The sequence below is a fragment of the Galeopterus variegatus genome, unplaced genomic scaffold, assembly GCF_000696425.1.
Source record: "Galeopterus variegatus unplaced genomic scaffold, G_variegatus-3.0.2 Scaffold9125, whole genome shotgun sequence".
Lineage (NCBI taxonomy): Eukaryota > Metazoa > Chordata > Mammalia > Dermoptera > Cynocephalidae > Galeopterus > Galeopterus variegatus.
This window is the reverse complement of record NW_007735236.1, coordinates 43947-63882: the sequence shown is the minus strand read 5'-3', so window position 1 is coordinate 63882 and position 19936 is coordinate 43947. Positions and strand designations below refer to the sequence as shown.

Here is a 19936-nt window from a genome sequence, read left to right as displayed (position 1 = left end):
GATTATGCTGGATCAGGGAGACAAGGCCTAAATTTCTTTGGGGTTGACCACAGCCTAGGAAAAGGCCTGAATTCCAGTGGCCAGGCCAGCCCATAAACAACCCCATGCATCCCTGTAAATGGAGTCCGTAGCAAAATAAGAGATGTTCCTTCCAACATATCACAAGTAGCTGTCGGTCTTACCTATGGAGGGGCCCGTTCTTCTGAACTCATTGTACATTAGTCGGAAACGTGCTGATGTGCTGTTTGTTTGTAGAAAGTTGACTTTTTATACACACACACACACACACACACTAAGAAAGGAAAGAAAACCCTCACAGTGCATGTGGTGCTAGTGCCAGGAACCATCTGTAGGGACATATCTGCATAGCGTGTGTTTCAGATTATACATTCCAGGCTCTACTGGGTTCTTTCATTTTTGGTGTTTTTTTTCATTTGGTATTTCCCTTTTGCTATAGAAAAAAAAGAGTGATGTGTAAGAACCAAGCTATGCTTTTATACTCGTATTTTTTACCTGATTTACCTTTGCCATTCTTTTGCCAGCGGAATAGGAAAGAGCAGAGGAAACAGAGAAATAGGAACTAAGAGAGAAAGGGAGAAGAGCAAAGAGAGAGGTTTGCCTAGAAGAGAAATGAAAAGGTCAGATTTCCAATCTGATGCTGGCCTGGGGACAGGATGGGTCCCGGACTTGGACCGCCCCACCAAAATCCAGTGTCGTTCTGGATGGAGCTGGTGATGTGCTCCAAGAGTTGGATCCTGGAACTCCATAAAACTCCATGATCGCCGACTAAAAAGACATTCTCGGGGCCTCTCTCAGGTTGATGTTCTCGTCAAGCACCCAAATGCGTCCTTCACTGTTGGAAGCTTTTTGGGGTACACAGGTCTTCTCTCCTCCCCTCCTGCAGAAGCTCCAAACCAAGGCCAAATGGGGGTGCTCTAGCCAGCATCTTCAAAAGCTCCAAGACGTGTGTATTTCAGTCTTCTTCTGTTCAGCTCTGACGTGGCCAATCCCCTCCATGGGGAATATCTACATGGCACTCTAGATCATTCCTTCCTAGCAACTGCAACTCCGTTGCTTCCGTGTTTGATGGAACAGTCCCTAAATGCTTCTCTCTCAGCTAAGAAACTTGACACCAAGTGAAGATTGACTGAAAGGCTCACAGCCCATTGAGAAAGAAAAAAAAAGCTGTATTACAAAGCATTAATATCCTTAATATACAAAGAGTTATTAAATATCAATAAGAAAAGATAAACACCCTTGATAAGTAGGAAAAAGCTATCAATAGGTAGGTAATTCATCAAAAACAAAAAAACAAAAAACCCATAACATATAAACAGCCAATAAGCATTTCTTTTTTTTTTTTTAAAGATGACCGGTGAGGGGATCGTAACCCTTGACTTGGTGTTGTCAGCACCACGCTCTCCCAAGTAAGCCACAGGCCGGCCCCCTGATAAACATTTTTAAGTTCAATTTAGTCACCAAAGAAATTCAAAATAAAACGATGAGATATGTGTGTGTCAAATTGACTGAGTTTTTCTTTTATGAAAAGTCCTACTGGGCTGGCCGGTTAGCTCAGTTGGTTACAGCACAGCCTTGTAACACCAAGGTCACAGGTTTGGATCCCTTTACCAGCCAGTCGCCCAAAAAACAGCATCTTAAAAACACAAATAAAAACTATATGTGTATATATATATATAAGTCCTAGTGTTTGGAAAGGATTTGGAGAAGATTTACAAATGCTGCTGGTGGGAGCACTGAAAGGCACAGCTTCTCTGGAGGCGTAGGGGTTACAAAAGCCTAGAAACAGCGCATTTGTGGACATTTATCCAATGGAAACGAGGACGGATGTGGGTGAAGATTCAGCTCCGGAATGTTCCTTGAGGAGGCAGTGGGCAGAGTGGCTGGCCCTGGGTGCCAGAGCCTGGCTGCCTGGGGCAAGTCCCTCCCTCTCTCTGAGCCTCAGTTTCCTCATCTGTAAAATGCAAAGTATCATAAGGATGCTAAAAAATCAGATAAGTCAAATGCCTGGCATATAATAAATGCTCAGTCAATGGGAGCCTGGCAACAAAAACTTAATAGAAATTTATAAGCACCAGAATATAGATGGGTGAAGGATAGGAAAAGAAGGTTCTCAGAAGAAGGTAAGAAAGCTCCAACATTGCCCGAACACAGGTGAGAGGCACCAGGCAGGGCCACTCTGGTAGACAACGCTCTGGAGACCACTGTAGAAATGAGAAGCACACATACTCTAAACCCTGAGATTTCCCACGGGGGGATTTACCCACAGTGACCTGCACTTCCATGAAAAGTATGTACAAGGCTATTCCCTGTGGCATTAGCTGCTAGTGTGAAAGACCAGACACAAAAGGCCCATTGGGTAGCTTCTGGTTAAATAGATTCAGGGGTCTATCCACAATTCCCCATCCCCAATTGCAAATCCCCGAATACTCTGACACCCAGAAGTCCTTCTAAGACTGTTTAACCATTTCTCCAAGTTAGTGTAAATATTCATCAGATAGGCTGGCCGGTCAACTCACTTGGGAGTGTGTAGTTCGGATCCCCTCACAGGCCAGCTGCCAAGAACAAACAAAAAATATGCATGAGATGATCTGCAGAGACTTGACTACAGGATGCCGCCCCAGATAAGCTGGGGGGTGAACTAGTTAGCTATTGCTGTTAACAAATTGCCCCAAATTATGCCCATCTTGCAGAGCCCTTGCTGGTGGTAAATCCAAGGGTCCCACCCCACAATCTCCCCTTCCAGAGTTGAGAATGGGAAGCAGCTACTGGAAGGTGTGCCCCTGAGTCCTGGCATTAGAGATGGGATACAAATTTATCACAATCTCAGCTACCAAGGGCTGAGCCCACATGCAGGCCAGAGCCAGGACTTAGAGGGTCCCTCTGTGGCTCAGACACACTCTGTGGTTTCCCATCACTAAGGCCAGGTCAGGAGACAAAGTACCTGCTGTTCCATCCATGAACCCACACTGATGACAGTCCTGCATACTCCGTCTAGACCCCCAACCTCCCCAGCAATTCACTGGCATGGCTTGGGAACCCTTGAGATCCTTACCTGCTCCCTCCTGGTCCCATGGGGCTTCCGAGCAGCCATCCAGAGTGCAGGGTATGTCAGCGGCACCGACGGCCTTTTTCAATTCTAAAACAAGAGATAAAAACTCCTGGACATACCTGAGGAAGCCCAGGCATCAGGTGCTTCCATACATCTTGCCAGGGAGTCCACAAGAGGGCCAAGAATGGAGACAAACATCTCAACCAGAAATCCTAAATGAGTGGCTCACGTGGGGCCTCCCCCAACTCTTATGTCCATGGCAGACATTGCTGGCCTATCTCCACACTCTTCACTGAGCCTGGACACCGCCAGCTCCACCTGCCAACATGCTGCTCTGGGCAGACATCACAAATCAATTGGAGATGGACCCTCTTAAAGGACACATAAAACCTCTGCGAACAGAAACTCATCGATGTCACCTGTTTCTGGATTTAATTTTGCAGTCAGAGAATAGCTTTCGTCAATTTAAAACTTCTGCTCGTCTAAGAGAACTCGGTTCTTCTGTTTGGCTGCCCACAGACCAAGGACACAACCTCGCCCTTATTCCCTGGCTCCCGGGACCCCACTGTCTCTGGGTTTCTCCCAGCTCTCTGACCTCACCTTGTCAGAGAAGGCTACTCGAGACTCCTCTGTGTTCCCTACACACTCTCCCTGGGTTGCAGCCCTCTCTCGTGCTGTCAGCGACACCCCAGGCCAACAACTCCGCCACCTCCAGCTCCTGTCTGGACCTCACTCCTGCCTCTGTCCCCTTGGCTGCTGACCCTACTTGGGCCTGACTCTTGGTCCAGGACTGGGGCCTCAGCCTCCTCCCTGACTTCCCGTCTGGCTACTGTCACCCTCGTCTCACACACTCTCTATGGCTCCCCATTGCCTGCACAAGAAAGTCTAAACTCCTCTGCCTGTCATTCAAAGCCCTGCACATCTGCCCCAGCAGCCTCCCCCTCATGCCCCGTGCACAGCCACATGGGTGCTGTCACATTCCATGAACCGCCACTGCATGCCCCATACCCGGTAGTGCACATGTCTCAGTGGTCACAGGCATTGGTTCATGAGTGAACTGACAAGGCGGGAGGGAGGGAGATACTTCTGGAGCCACCTCCCAGCCCAGGAGCTCATGAGAGGCCTACACCAAGGCCAAGAACTCTTGGGGGCCTCACTGCCAACACATACAAAAACATGAAGCAGTTGTTGAATGTATAAACGTGAGCACTTATCCTCAGTTGTTGAAGTCTGCCTCCTTCTTCTCACTGAGAACTCCTACCCACCCCTCACAGCCTCGCCCCAATGCCCCCTCCTTCAGGAAGCCTCTGCCACCGCCCCTCTGGGCTCCCCCACCCTGGATGCCCTCTGCCCCAGTCCTGACCCTAGGCCAAAGGGCAAGTGTTGACAGTAGGGGGGTCAGGCAACAGGGCCCTGGTGGGGTTTGGTACACACAGCCAGGGCACGCCAGGCTTCCTGTAGTCGCGGCAGGCCACGGCTCACCTCGGTCAATCCTCTGCAGCAATCCCCCCCGGATGACATCCTCGTAGATGCCTTCAATGGTCAGGGCCTGGCTGCCCACGGCAAGTAAGTCCCGCTTGAATTCAGACAGCACCTGAAACCGCAGCGGGTTAGGAGCTAAGCTAGAGGGGAGAGCCTCATGTGGGTTTGAGCTCCAGCCCTGGCCCTGATTAACTGGGGGGGCCTTGGGCCTCGGTTTCCTGATCTTTATTTATTTATTTATTTATTTTTGGCAGCCTGCCAGTATGGGGATCTGAACCCTTGATCTTGGTGTTATAACACTGTGCTCGAACCCACTGAACTAACCGGCCAGCCCTCCTTATCTTTAAAAAGGACGCAGTGACCCACAATCCCTAGGCTCATTTGGGGGATTAATGGGATTCACGAGACAAAGCAGATCACACCTCACAGGGAACAGTCCAGATGTCTCAGCTGGGATCCCCCCTACAGCCACTTCCTTTAGAGGATCCTGTTAGCACCCGAGTCGGACCCTCATCTGGTGCCCTGAGCCCTGTGTGGCCAGGTGCTTATGGCCTCCCCCCACCCCCTCCCTGCCCCCTCACTCGCTGAACTACAACCACATCCACTTCCTCATGGTCCCCTGGCATACCAGGCACAGCCCTGCCTCAGGGCCTCGGCAAATGCTGTGCCCTCTGCCTGGAACACCCTTCCCGGGACGTGGCTTGTGCCTGCAGTTCACGGCTTCTCAAGTGCCATTTCTCAGAGAGACCCTTCCTGCTCACCTGGCAACCCCCTCACGCCCCCCCCCACTCACACACATTCCACATCTGCCCCCCTCTTCTCTGAGTCACCCGGCGATATGCAATGTAGGGGACCCACCCCAGCTCTGTGGCAAACACAGGGTAAAGAGCACTCTCGTGGGGGCAGCAGAGGGTACTGTGGGGCCCAGAAGGGCCACCTGACCCAGCCCTGGGGCTCAGCAGACCAAAGTCTCTAATTATCCCAGGGGTGCTGTAAGAGAGGGAGCACTCTGCCCACTTTACATAGAGACATGGATGACTGGTGACTCTCCAAGACCTGCATGCATGTCCCCCAGGAGCTCACCGCTGTGCAGCCTGGCCCCAGCCGGCTCAGCATGAAGGGCGAGAAGACACGCAGCAGCCAGCCCCGGACGAGCCTCCTCTGCGCTGACCCGCCGTCCGAATCGAACTTCTGCATGACACACCCAGCGGCCTGTCCAGTGACCATCCGAGCACCCAGGCCCACTGACACCCCCTCCCTACCGACCTCACCTTCAGCACGCGCCCCCTGACTTTCTCCAGCTGCTGGGCAGCCTGGTCACAGTCCAGGGCCGTGGTCAGACACTGGTCAGCCAGCTGCAGGAAGGTGGCCACGGCATCAGCCATGAGCTGCGGGAGGAGATACTGGGATGACACCCCGGAATCCATGCTCTGGCCTTCGGGGCCCCACCCCTTCTCAGCATCCAGCCTGCCCCAACCAGCCACCTCCTCCTCTTCATCTTAGGAAATAGCTCCCCTCTCTTCTCAGGACCTGGGGGTCATCCAGTCTGCAGGGGTCTATGTGCAAACTGGCAGAACACCTCCTCCCTCTGGGTGCCAGGGTGCCCAGACTGGGAGCAGAGAGGCAGCCAGAGTTCAGCGTCCTCAGCAGAATGCTCTTGTGCAGTGTACAAACTGAACGACTGTGCCAGGCAGCACTGAGCCATCTCAATCCCTGTCTCCTTCACTCATGTCCATCAGCAGGTCCCATCTCCTTGGCCTTCAAAGCACTTCTCACTTGTCTCCCCCATCCTGCTTCAGGCCTCTTCCTCCCTCCTCCACTCCTCCCTCCAACAGCCCACGCTGCCTACAGCAGGCAGGTCTCCCTAATCCTTGAATCCGGTCATGCCCCTCCTCTACTCACACACCTTCTGTGGCTCCCCATTGGCCTCAGTGCAGAGCCCAGCCTCTTAGCCCCATACCCAAGGCCTTACCCAGTCTGACCACCCATCTTGCTGGCCCATCTCCCACCTTTCTCCCCTTCCTTGAAATGCAGCATCTCTGAAATTGCTTCCTTTTCCCCAAATGCAAACAAGATCTCTCAGCACTGTTCCCTCTACCCAGGAACACGCCCTGCCCCCATTCTGCCCACCACTGTCCCAGCTTAAAAGTCCACTCCTCCTGGAAGTCCCGCCAACCCTGGAGATGGATCAGGCACCTTCCTGGGGCTCCTATAGCTCCCTCTGCATCCTCACCACAGTTCTGCCCACCACATGTGGTCACCACCTGGTCACAGGCTCACGTCGGCAGGAGACTGGGAGCCTGGAGCGTGAGGGTCAGGTCGGCCTCAGTCATTGTGGCCTCCCCAGCACACACTCGGCAACTGCTCAGTGGAGTCTGCTGCCCCCACCTGGCCTCGTCCCAGCCTCCCGCTCACCCCCACCTGCTGTGCAAGATCCTGGGCCCCAAACACCAGGCTCTGCATCCCCAGGAAGCCAAATGGTGCCACCAGCTGTCCCAGGCGGCCCCGGCTCCGCTCGGCCTCACGGTAGCACGTGTGCATCAGTTCCGGGTCCCACGGCATCTCCCCAAACGAGTAAACCTGTGCTCCAGTGCAGTAGGGTGACAAAAACACTGTCAGCTGATGCCAAAGCAGGGCCAAGGCCGCAGCCGCCAGTTTACCAAGGGAGGAACATGAATGGAAATGCCCCACCTCAGTTATCTTACAGTGAGATGTGGTATGATGGATATAACATGATAAAACCTGGAAAAAATCATAACAAGCGGTGCTGGCATGACTAAGTGGAAATGGGCATGCTCAGTCCTGTCAGTCCTAGATCTGTGAACACCTCCTGATGCCCTCTCTGCACTGGGCCCTGAGGCTGCAGACATAGAGGACTCTAATCCAGTCTTTGTTTACCAATTGCAGCAGGTGAGATGATACAACCACCCACAGTACTATGTAAACAGTTCTGTGGTAAAGTAAGCACAGGCAGCTGCAGACACAGGGGGGACCAGGGACAGTTCCTGGAGAAGGTGATCATGAAGTGGAGGCTTTGCATGGCACATAGTAGCTGTTCCTTTAATATCAGATAAACTGAGCGCAGCTGCATTGAGTGTTATTTTCTGGCTTAGGGGGCGAGGTGGGCCGTTGCCCAACAGGGGAATGGGAAGAAGAGGAGTTTGGGGGGAAGATGACCCCACGGTGATTTTGCTAAGATGCCAGTCTGTCATCTCACTCCCCCCCCCCCACGTTTTAAACTGTGCCCCAGTGACCGCAGCATGGTGGTGGTAGGAACTCCGGCTCGGTCCACAAGTAAAAAGCAGTCTAGAACAAAGTTCAGAGAGGGTTTTCAAACAGGAAAGACGCAAAGTTCACGCAACTCTTCTGTAAGGTTAACCCCCTACCCGCCGGCCGGATGAATCCCACCCACTGGGGCTCACCTCACTGCGCAGCCGCGCGCCAGAGGGGTTCCCGCGCAGGTGGCGAGACAGACGGTCCATGCCCTGGGCTAGGAGGGTCCGCACGCCTTTGATCGTGGCTTCCACGGTGCTCAGCAGCATTTGCGTGACGCGGGGCAGCTGCGTGTCCACCTCCCGGCGCAGGCATGACTCGAGTGGGCCCTGCACGTCCGCTGAGAGTGGAGACACTGGCTTGGGGTCTCCTGCACGAGGTGCCCCGCACGTGGGAGGTGGTGGGGCCCAGGGCTCAGCAGGACGAGGTGGACGGGAGCGCGAACTATGAGCACCCTCGTCCATCCCATTTGACAGATGAGAAAACTGAGGCTCAGAGAGGCGAGAGTCCGCCCAAAGGCGCACGCCAGGGAGGCAGAATTAGGGGCTGGCGGATGAGCTCGGTGGGCTGGCGTTGGGACTGGAACTCCACCTCTCTCCCTCCTGGCTACTGGCCTCGCCCCCAAGATCTTGTATCCAGGCCACGCCCAGCCTCTCTGCGCCCCGCCCTGGACCCGCCCCCGCCTCACCCCGCAGCCTCCCCGCCACGCGCGTCCGCAGTCGCAGCATCTGGTCCGCGTCTGGGCGCATCGTCCTCTCCAAAGACGCAAGCAGCTCGTCCTTTTCGGGCTGGAAGGAGCGGAGCCCCGAGGAAATCCCCGCCAGGACGGCACTGTGGACGGCGTCCAGGAGCTTTCCGGACCGGTCGAGGGGACCCCGCACAAAACAGGCGTGCAGGAGAGCCCAGACGCGGGGCGGGGTGGGGCAGAGACAGAGAGACCCAAGAGAGTTTAGACGACCATCGCGGGGACGGGGAACCTGGGCGCCCAGGACCGGCCCCCATTCCCACCCTCCTCCCAGACCCCGCGCTTACCTCGGTCCAGACCCAGGCCCGGGCGCGGCCGGTGCCCCGCAGGCTGGGCAGCGTCTGGGCTCGAAGCGCCGGCAGCAGCTCCCGCATCAGCACCGTGGTCAGCACCTGCAAGAGAGGGGGCCATAGGCGCTGCGCCCGGCCGGGAAGGGTCCCGGAGTCCCAGGTGAGGCCTTGCAGGGCACTGACCTCGGCGTCCGAGCCCAGGGTCACGTCGTCGTCGCCAAAGTGGTCTTGGTGCTGCCGGTAGAGTCGGACCGCTTCCAGGAAGGCCCGAGCAGCGGGGGCCTGGCTTCGCTGCAGGACTGAAGGGACAGCTCCTCAGTGCCCACTTGTTCCTCCCCTGCCCAGCTCACTGTCACCCTGAGAGGAAGCCCTCCCCCTACCTAGGTCTAGGAATACCCACGTCTCACCCGCCTCCAGGCCTTTGCACAAGCAGTGCCCTCCCCAGGGAACACACTCCCTTGGGACCATCAGCTCATAAGGCAACTTTACTCAATGTAGGAAAAATGACCCCCTCACGGGTAGCCACAGCCCCCTGCCCAGTGGCTCAGGTGATGCTGCAGCCCCCAGCTGCCCCTCCAGTTGGGTATGTTTTTGCAGTCAACAAACTGTCCAATTGTATGTTCCTCACAGTTCTTCACCTGGCTGGCCCCTCATCTTTTTCAGATCCCAGCTTCAACATCCCCTCCTCCAGGAAACCCTCCCTGACCACCACTCCCCCAGGCTGAGCTCCCACAGAGCTCTACATGTCCCTGTTACAGCCCTGGTCACTCATAACTTCCTGGTGTCCCCTCTGTCTCCACCAACAACCCGTTTTATAGATAAGGAAACAGGCTTGAAGAGGTCCCACAGCCAGCAGGAGCAGAGCCGTCTGACCCCAGACCTAGGAGCCCCACCACGCCAACCCTTCCTGAGACCCACCTGTGCCCCGAAGTCGGATGCCACCCTGCAGGGCTAGCCTCCAGGCACGCTGTGCACCCCCTGTGGCTGCAGAGAAACAGAGGTGCTGGCGGAAGGGATGTTGCAGGAACAGCGGGAAGCTCACGGGCACTTCTAAGAGGTCCTCAGGCTCTTCTTGTGTATGGTCTCCTGAAAGCAGATGGAGAAGGTAAGTCTTCATTCATTCATTCATTTGCTAGGAGAAAATACCCATGAAATGCTTAGAGCAGCCCCCGGCTTGAGCACTTGCTCAATAAGCATGAGCCATTATAGTTGCCACTATCCTTATTCCAGCAGCGCTGAGCTGCTGTCCTGGAGAAGGCAGGGCCACCTTTCTCCATTGCACGCCCAGGGCAGACATCACTAGTCCACCCCAGCATTCTTTCGCAGCCTCAGCATCCTCCTCAATGCAGTGCTCCAGGCAGCCATCACCAATCCATCCAAGGTGGGACGTGATCTGAACCCTACTTTCTGCAGAGCTCTGCAGTCAGCCAGGCCGAGGCTCAAACCTGGCAAAACCACTTCCTAGCTCTGTGATTACGGCACATTTTCTCATCTCTCTAAGCCTCAGTTTTCCTGCCTGTAAGATGGGCTTAATGGAGATATCGACCTAGAACTGTTGGGAGGACAAAATGAGTTTATTTTTGGTTAATCTGTTTGGAGTCTCCTAAGTCCTCAGTGTTTTGTTCTAATTTCCAGAGTGATACAAACAGACTGTGCTAAGACCCAATAATCCAGAAGGTGGAATGTCCTGGTCATCCCAGCCCTCCAGCCACAGTCCCCAGAGATGATAATAACTGTTAACAGTTTAGAGGACATTACTCCAGATTTTTAAATCTGCACAAAACCACAGGGGGTGCATTTTTGTAACAAGAGGGGGTTTTCTGGTCTGTAACTGGCCATTTTACTCCTCGATACATCAGGGCAACTTCAGCGGCTACAGATTTCCCTTCTAAGGCCTGGGCCATAATTTATTTAATAAACCCTCAAAGGATGGGTATTTGGGTGGATTCTGATGTTTTTTTGTTTTTGTTTTTGTTTTTTTTTAAGTTTTAACTTTATTATTTTTTTTTCGTTAAATTTTTGTCAATATACAATGTATATGATTATTATGGCCCATCACCGACACCTCCCTCCCTCCTCCCTCTCTCCCCTCCCCCCCAAGAATGTCCTTTCCGTTTGCTTGTTGTAACGATTCTGATGTTTTGAATATTGTCAGTGCTTCTACGGACTGTCCTCATTACCACATCTTTGGGTCATTTGGTGGCAGGACACTGCAGTGAAGCAGAGGTTGCCACTGTGGCTCTGCCCTTTACTCTGCCCTCTGCCTCAGTGTTTTCATCTGTGAAATGGGGTCATTAGTAATAGGGCCTGCCTGATGTGCAGATTCAACCCTGTAGCCAGGCCTGTGCGATTTTTCCACGTATCAGTGTCCATCTTGCCACATGCTTGCTGACACCAGGTTTTATCGCTTTCACCCTTTGCTGTTTTTTTTTTTCCTTTTTGTCTTTTTCTGTGTCCAGCAACGGATCGCAACCCTCAGTGTCGCCCCCGTACCGGACCGGGACCAGCAACGGGATTGCAACCCTCGGTGTTGCTCCCACGCCTTGCTCAGCCAGTGAGCGGGAACCGGTCTGTATGTGGGATCCGAACCCTCAGCGGGAGCGCTGCCGCGCTTCCCAGCGGCGCACTATAGCAGTGTGCCACCGGGCCGGCCCCCACCCTTTGCTATTTTGAATCTGGTCCAGTGACCTAACTCTCCCTCTCACCCTGGCAAGAGATGGGCTTTTCCTTTCCAGAGTAGAGGTGCTCACCCAGGGGTAATGCTGCCCCCCAGGGGACACTTGGCAACTCTGGATATGTTTTTGTTTGTCACATTTGGTGGGTGGGGAAGGGGGTGCTACTGGTATTGACGAGGTGGAGGCCAGGGATGCTGCCCCACACTCTACGGTGCACAGGACAGCCTCCCACTGAGAATGACCCAGCTCTAAATGTCAGCAGTGCTGAGGTGAAGACACCTGCTGTTGGGGACCCCAGGAGCCTTACCTGAGGAGGCTGGGCAGAGAGCGTCCAAAAGGCAGAGATATTCTCGCTGGGAAGTCAGGAGGGTGTACCCTGTCAGGGCTGTGGAGCCAAGGGGATGGCCCCCATTTTCATATTCCTATGAAAGGCACCCAAAGAACCGACTTGGGACAGGTCTAAACTGTGACTTTCATGTCCCAACTGTAGGATCAAGGGACGGTTTCTCCAGGTTAGCTGCGGAAGTCCTTCAACCCCCCTTCCCTCCCTTTCTTATTCCCCTGCATCCATCCATCCAGCCCTTCCTCTGTCCTTCCCTCCCTCCCTCCCCCATAGTCAGAGCACCCAGCACCCACTGGCCCACTATGTGCTGGGCTGGACCCAAGTGCTGTATGAGGCTTATCTCATTGAATCCTGGAAGCCCTACACAGTGTGGACCACCATTGTCCCAGTTCACGGAGGTGGAGACTGAGTCCCAGGGAGGTGAGTGATCTACCCGAGCTCCCCAGCTTGGATGCAGGGCATGGCCGTGATGTGCAAAGGCCTTAGGATCTTTAAACTCAGCTCCGATTCTGACCATGAGTCTGACCACGATCCTACCCCTGTTCTGGTCCTCAATTGACCCACTTGACACAGCAGGGGAGGGGACAAGATGGTCACCCACATCCTGCCAAGAACATAGGGGACTTTGATTCACACTGGATGATTGAGAGAAGCGGGGGGTCTGTTGGCAGCTGAACCCCAAACCCAAGCTGGAGGAGGGCAGAACAGAGGGACCCAGAGGCAGACAGGATGTGGGCCACCGGCTCACCTCCTTGTGGCTGAACCACTCCAGCCGGCCATCCCCACGCAGAACACCGAAGATTGGCTGCCACCGGGGCGGGTGGCCCCGCAGCTGGGTCAGGGGCCCTCGGTGCTCGCGGACTCGGGGTAGCTTCTGCAGGAGGAGGGACCAGTGGGTGTCAGGAGTGTGGGCCAGTGTCCCTGTTCCCACGACCCTGGCACCGGGTGCCACCAAGTACAAAGCAGTCAGCGCTGCTGATGTGATGCTATTTATCAAGCATGTTCACGGCGTGCACCTGTTTGCCACCGTTACAAATATTAACGGGTTTCATCCTCCCCCACAGCCCTGGGAGGTGGACACGTTTGTCATCCTGTTTTTTTTCCCCAGCTGAGCCTGGGGTGAGACCCCAGCCTTGGTCCACATCATGTTGCGGCCTGCAAGAGACCCTAATGAAAAGGACTCAGCCCAGCCATGCCCGGATGCCTGACCCACTGAAACCATGAGATCACACGTGTGTGTTGTTTTAAGCCACTGATTTTGTGGTGTATTGTTATGCAGCGTTAGCTGATTAGTACAAGTGGGACTGCTGGGTCATGAAACAGGTGTAGTTTAACTGTGTGACACACAGAGGTCCTGCCATAGAGCCTCCGTAGGTGAGTGGAAAATGACTTTTTTCATATTCTTTGTAGTTCCTCTCACCCCCTGGCCACCTGACTTATGTGCTTTCTATTTTGTCACTGGATTCCAGAGCAGGGCCTGGTACACAGAAGGTGCTTGATAAATATTTATTTTTTTTTTTTTTTTTTAGCCGCTGCCCGGTGAGGGGACCCGAACCCTTGACCTGGTGTCATCACCACCACGCTCTAACCAGCCGAGCTAACTGGCCAGCCTGATATTTGATGAATAAACCAATTGCCCTTGTGATATTTTGATTCTTCGGTGGGGAAGTGGGAACGGCAGTTGTTAAATAATTCTCCCTACCTTTTCCTAGGTCTGAAATTTTTCTTCATAATATTGTTCAAATGTTATTATAGAAATTAAATATATATAAATATATAAAATAAGGATTATGTAAATGATATAATAAATACAATGTTAGAACTGAAGCTAAGAGAAGCCCCTCCACATGCCTGAACCCCAAGGTCACTGTGCCCTGGCCCATGTGGGCAGGGAGCGTCCCAGGTGGGAGGGGGCTCTGTGTCCACAGCGCTGGGGCCCCCACCCTGGGAGGGGCGCTGCTGGGAGGAAAGGTGTCTGTGACATGTGAGAAATCTCAGGGCCCTGACTGGGATGGGGGACCCAGTGTTAGTAACGAGCATGGGTTCTGGGCTCGAATCACACCTTAGTACTGTGACCTCGGTCAGGTGGTTTGGCCTCTCTGTGCCTCAGTTTCCTCATTGATCAAAGATCCACCTGCCAGGGTGGTGAAGATTGAGTGGGTTGTGTGGGACTTGGAGGCCGTGGTGCCATTTGATGGCCCAAGAGACATCTGAAGCTAGGGCCTGGAGCTCCAGACTGTTGTGTTCCATTGACAAACTCTTCCTGAGCTCCTACTATGTGCAGGCATCCCATGTGCCCAAAGGACTGAAGGTCAAGGGAAGACAAGACCTGATCCCCAGCCTCGCAGGGCAGACGAATGAGGGAGGTGGACCAGGCTGAGACCCTGGTGGGAGTGATGGTGGTCAAGGAAGCCTTCCTGGAAGCAGCAGCAGCCAAAGCCAGAGGAGAAATGGAGAAAGTGCACCAGGCGGAGAGCACAGCACGTGCAAAGGCTTGGGGTCCAGTGGTCGTGCTGCGTCCTTGGGTGCCACATTCAGACACACACAGCCTTTTCCGACTTGCAGTGCCCTCTGCCTGGGACGCACTTCCCCAAATCAGGCTCCTTCTCATTCTCTGTCTTAGCTCAACTGCACCTGCCCCGCATGGTGTTTCCAGCCCCACACACTCAGCCCACTCCCGCGGCACCCACCTTACTGCGCACGAGCTGGCATTCAGCCGGCTCCCGGGGGCCCAGCTCGCGGGAGATCTGCTGCAGGACCGAGGCTGCCAGCTGCCCGCGGTAGCATGGCAGGAAGTTCCTTAACAGGGCGTCCACTTGATCTGCAGGGACAAAGGGAAAGTAAGGTGGCCGAATCGGTCCTGCAGACCTGCCTCGAGAGGACAGAACAGACAGGGAAGCCACCGTGGGCTCCTGCCCTCACCCCAAAGCTGCCCAGCAAGACGTACCCCAAATTTCACTCACCTCAACCCTCCACTCTATGTTTCCATCCACATGGGGGCAAGAGTTACACGACTCAGGCTTAATTTATAACTGATGTACCATAAACTTTAACTGTACAAAGCCTACAGTTTGAGGAGCTTTGACACAATTACACACCCATGAAATCATCACCACAATCAAGATAATGAGCAGATCCATTGCACCCAAAGTTTCCTCATGCCCTTTGCCTGGGGAGATTTTCAAAAGCTTTAAAAAGCCCTAACCCAGCACGAGGGAAATTTCTGTGGGATAAAAGTGTTCTGTATCCTGATCTAGGAGGTGTCAAAGTTCTTCAAGCTGCTCCCCTAAGATGTGTGCACTTGACTATATATGAAACACTTCCGAGCTGGCTGGTTAGCTCAGTTGGTTGGAGCACATGGTGTTATAAAACACTTCCATCCTGCTGCCTGGAACGTGAACTGATGGCTGGAGCTCCAGCAGCTATTTTGCACCATGAGGTGACTTGGGCACAGAAGCCACACATAGCCGAGCTGTGAGATGGAAAGAGTCCAGGTGTCTAACTCACCAGCCTGCCTGCCTCCCCACCCCTCTTTTAAAAAAAAAAAAAGATGACTGGTAAGGGGATCTCAAACCTTGGCTTGGTGTTGTCAGTACCATGCTCAGCCAGTGAGCCAACAAGCCAGCCCTATACAGGATCCGAACACCTGTTGCCTTGGTGTTCTCCGTACCACTCTCTCTCGAGTGAGCCATGGGCTGGCCCTCCGCACCCCTCTATAGGAGAGAAAAATCAATCTTTTTTTTTTGTGGCTGGCTGGTACAGGGATACTAACCCTCAACCTTGGTGTTGTCAGCACCACACTCTCCCAAGTGAGCTAACCAGTCAGCTAAATCTTTATCTTCTTTCAGCCACTGCAGAAAAAACAATCCTGACTCTATGTAGAGGACTTCATCGAATCCTCACAAAGGCCCCATAGTGTAGACATTGTTGCTAGCCCCATTTTACAGATAAAAGAATGCCCAGAGAGGGGAAGTCATCTACCCAAGGTCACCCAATGAGTGAGGGTTCTGCACGTGGACAGTCTGGCTGATCGCAGGAAACACCATAGGTCTTTGCACACGCTGTTCCCCTATCCAGAATGCTCCTCCTACACTCCTACCTGCCAGCTCCATCACGCTCCTCCAGCCCTGGCTTGATCACCATCTCCTGGAGGGCAGTCACCCGTCCTGCGTCTTCCCCCCAACTCAAGGAACATGTGGCTCCCCTATCATTCCCACCGTGCTTTCTGATCCACCGGCCATTGCGTGACAATGACAACCCTCTTTCCTAGTCTAGATCATCAGCCTGCCAAAGAGGACAGTCCCCACCTCACCATGTCCTCAGCACCCAGCACACAATAGGTGCTCAACCTGCATATAAGGAGGTCTGAGAGGCTCACGTGGCACTGATTCAGGTACCAGTCTCCTTTAGTCTCAAACTGGGAACTGAGGCTTGATCCCTGGGGTCCCTGCAGAGGGGCCTGCTGGTCCCTGCCCACCCAGGAGGACCATACTGCAGGATCTGGCTGGGCCCAGGACACCCCCCACCCGGCCCCATACCCCCCACCCAGAACCCCTCCCTGAATAGGGTTGTCAGATTTACCAGATAAATATACAGGACACCAGTGACATTTGAATGTCAGGTAAATAAGGAACCATTTTTCTACATGAGTATGCCCCATGTAAAATGTGGGATATATTTATACTAAAAAAAGTATTCATTGTTTATGTGGAATTCACATTAACAGGGCATCTTGTATACGAGGGTACTTCAAAAAGGTCATGGAAAAATAGAGTTAAAAGATAATATGAAGCTTCCCATGACCTGTTTGAAGCACCCCTGTATTTGACAGCCCTAGCCCTGAACACCCCTCAAGACTCCCACCCCGTCCCCACCCCACTCACCTCTCAGGTGCTGCTGCTGCCGCTTGTCCAGGGGACTCGAGGGCCGCCCGCCCATCCTGCTGCCGTCTCCCAGGGCTCCCCTGTGAATGAAGCAGACACCCCTTCCCCTACCCACAGCCCCTGAGGTTCCTCGGCTCAGGGGCACCCTGGGAGAGGGTGGCTGATGAGAAGTTAGTGTAGGGCTGAGGGAAGGGGGTGATGTGGGTGTCCCCACCCCTGCCCCACCCCACCCTGCACCTGTGTCCTCTCCTTTCCCCTGGGGCCAAGGCTGCCTGGAGCTGGTGGTTTCTGTAGCAGCCACTGGGGCAGCCCCGGGGGGTAGGTTGGGGGTGTGAGAGAAACAAGTCCTAGTTGGCCTTGGAGGAGGGATGCAGGGCAGACATTTGGCATGACCAGCCAGCTGCTGGTGTGTAGGGGCAGAGAAAGGGGGATGGTCAGGGACGGGGCATCTAAATCCCAGGGCCACCACCACCCCATGCCTAACCTGTTCTGGGTGAAGCCTTGACTCGCCCTCCAGAAGTCCCCAGACTGGGGAGACAGAGCTGGACTGATACCCCAGACTGTCCCTGGAATCAGCGCTGGGGCAGGGGGAACATGGGCTGGGGTCTCAGAGGATGGGGGGGTTGCTGGTAGGGGGGAGCAGAGACTCACAGGGGACACTGAAGTGTCATCCTTGATTCTTTCCTCACCGCCCCCCAATACTCTCCCCACCCCCACCAATCAATCACCTGGTCTAGATTCACTTTTTAATGTCTTTTGAAGATGTCCCTTTTTCTGCGCCCAGTCCCCATCTCTAGCATACCCCCAAATGCTCAGTCCTGACCCCCATCACTCTTGGGGAAACATCAGACACCACAGAGACCCCAACCCCACTTGGTGGCCTGGGGCTCCTCCTCCCACCCCACCCCACTCCACGTCCCCTTTGCCTGGAGCCCTCTCCCCACTGCCCCAGCTGCCTGGGCTTCAGCCCTCAGGCATCGACTTGGACACCAGCCCCTTGGGGAGCCATCCCCGCACCCCTGGTCTAATCAACTTTTTGTGCCTGGCACAGAGCAGCCCTCATTGTTTGTTGAATGAATGAATGAGTGAATGAATGAGTGAATACAGAGTCTGCACTCCAGGATGAAATGTGATCAAATGGAGGTCTCATGGGCTTCCTGATGAAGGGAGTCATAAGCAGTGAGGCCGGATCCATCTCTGGCAGAGGGGATGAGGTGGGGCCTTGAAGACTGGGTGCCCTCTAGGGGCAGGGCCACCTGCTGGAGGAAGGAAAGACCAAATGTAGTCCCTCAGACAGCAAGACTTCCAGGTCGCCAGTGCACAGAGAGCACGTGTTCACCCAACATCCATCACTCCTGTCAGCCTCAGTAGTAGATCCTTGATTATGGCAGGGCCCATGGCTGTCCAGTCTGCTAAATTTACCAGCCTCACTTGCTGCTACTTGGGCCATGCAATAGAACCTGCATGAAGATGTGAACAGAAGCATCTTGGGTGAATCCTAGGATGTTTCCTTAGCATGAATCTCCTCCCCTTCCTCCTCTGTAGCTGGAATGTAAATGCAATGGATGGAGCACAGGCCACCACTTTGGACCATGAGGTGGACATGTGTTGACAATGGCACAGCAACATACAGAAAAAGCTGGGGTCCCTGAAGAGTTTGTGACATTGCTCTACTAGCCTGAGGTGGCCTCTCTCCAGAGAAAGAGCTGAGCCTCCACATTGTTTTTTTTTTTCCTTTTTGTCTTTTTTCGTGTCTGGCAATGGATCGCAACCCTCAGTGTCACGCCCGTACCGGACCAGGACCGGCAACGGGATCGCAACCCTCGGTGTTGCGCCCGCACCTCGCTCAGCCAGTGAGCGGGAACCGGCCTGTATGTGGGATCCGAACCCTCGGCGGGAGCGCCGCCGCACTCCCAAGAGTGCACCACCAGGCCGGCCCTGAGCTTCCACATTGTTTAAGTGACTGGTAACATCTTCACTCATGCCTCGGGACTTGTTTCTTTATTCAACAAACATTGCTCTGGGCTGGCCACAGAGCTAAGCACAGAAGATGAAGAGTTGTGCCAGCCCCTGTGGCCAGCAGGGGAGCAGAATACACCAACCCACAAAAGTGTCAGATAACGATACGTGTGTGGAAGACAAATGCAGCTGGAAGGGATACAAAATGCTAGGGCGTGTGGAGAGTGATAGTGCACCAAGACCTAAAGGAAGCGAGGGCCCCAGCCATGCAAAAAGGGAATACTGGCAGCAACACGGCGTGTGCAGAAGACCTGAGGCAGGAACATGCTTGTCAGTCTCCAGGAACAGTACCAAGTGGGCGGAGGGGGGTGACGAGGGGCCGATGTTAGGGGAGGAGGGTGGGTGGTTGAAGGGGACACACGAGCCACTTGAGAAGAGCGGGTTTCACTGTGAAGGCAGAAAGGGGTCACAAGCTGGTTTGGAGCAGGGCTAGCTGCCGCTCTGGGGAGAGGGACATAGAAGATGGTGACATGCCCTAGGTAGTGCCCCATGTGAGGTTCTCACGCCTGTCTCCTCACCTCCCCCTCACCGCGCACAGCTCTGGGGGTCACGGCCACCTGCTCATGTTGCTCAAGCCCACAGCCGGGCTGCTTCCCTTCCAGCGCTCTCTGCTGTTCCTCAGGCTGTTTCCGGTCAGGCCCCATCACACTTCCTCACTCTCACATCTGAGTGCTGGCCCAGAGCAGACGTTGAAGGAAACATCACTTTCTGTGGTTTCGGCCTCACTCCCTTCCCTTGTGGTCACTTCCACACAGAGGTTTCAATTCCACCTGCCTCCCAGCTGTCATGCTCGTGCGTGGCTGGCTGGCCCCCGTGTGCCCACCAGCCTCCCCCGCCTGGTCCCTGGAGCCAGCAGAAGCTGAAGGGTGGGCCAAGAGCAGACGCACTCGGATAAGGCCACAACTTCAGCACATGGAAGACTAGAGGTGCTTGGGGCATGCAGGGCTCTGAGCAGGCCCGCAGTGCAGCAGGGCAGGGCTCAGCACGGCCTGTGTCAGCGGCTAAAGCTCAGTCAAGGGTATGTGCAGAGGGCTGAATGTGTCCCCCAAGAGGAAAAAGGATATGCCCACATCCTAACCCTGGAACCTCAGAACGTGACTTTATTTGGAATAAGGATCTTTGCAGATGTAATTCATTAAAGATTTTTTTTTTTTTT

The 19936-nt window shown here is 54.2% G+C and overlaps 1 protein-coding gene across 2 annotated transcripts; it reads right to left on the bottom strand.

The window, feature by feature from the left end:
* Nucleotides 1-473: 473 nt before the first annotated feature.
* On the bottom strand, nt 474-19424 carry FAM129C (family with sequence similarity 129, member C). Of its 2 annotated transcripts, none has more exons than XM_008593431.1 (16): nt 19405-19424; nt 16762-16907; nt 14569-14699; nt 12627-12752; nt 11843-11957; nt 9779-9946; nt 9044-9159; nt 8858-8962; nt 8514-8676; nt 7975-8165; nt 6974-7132; nt 5824-5940; nt 5636-5743; nt 4553-4664; nt 3074-3157; nt 474-1147 (listed from the first exon to the last, which is right to left on the bottom strand). In XM_008593431.1, the coding sequence occupies exons 1-16, from the start codon at nt 19422-19424 to the stop codon at nt 1044-1046; spliced, it is 1965 nt and encodes a 654-aa protein (XP_008591653.1). In that variant the 3' UTR covers nt 474-1043. The 2 variants fall into 2 exon arrangements, with proteins under 2 accessions (XP_008591653.1, XP_008591652.1); XM_008593430.1 differs by lacking the exon at nt 474-1147 and adding an exon at nt 1627-1972.
* Nucleotides 19425-19936: the final 512 nt, after the last annotated feature.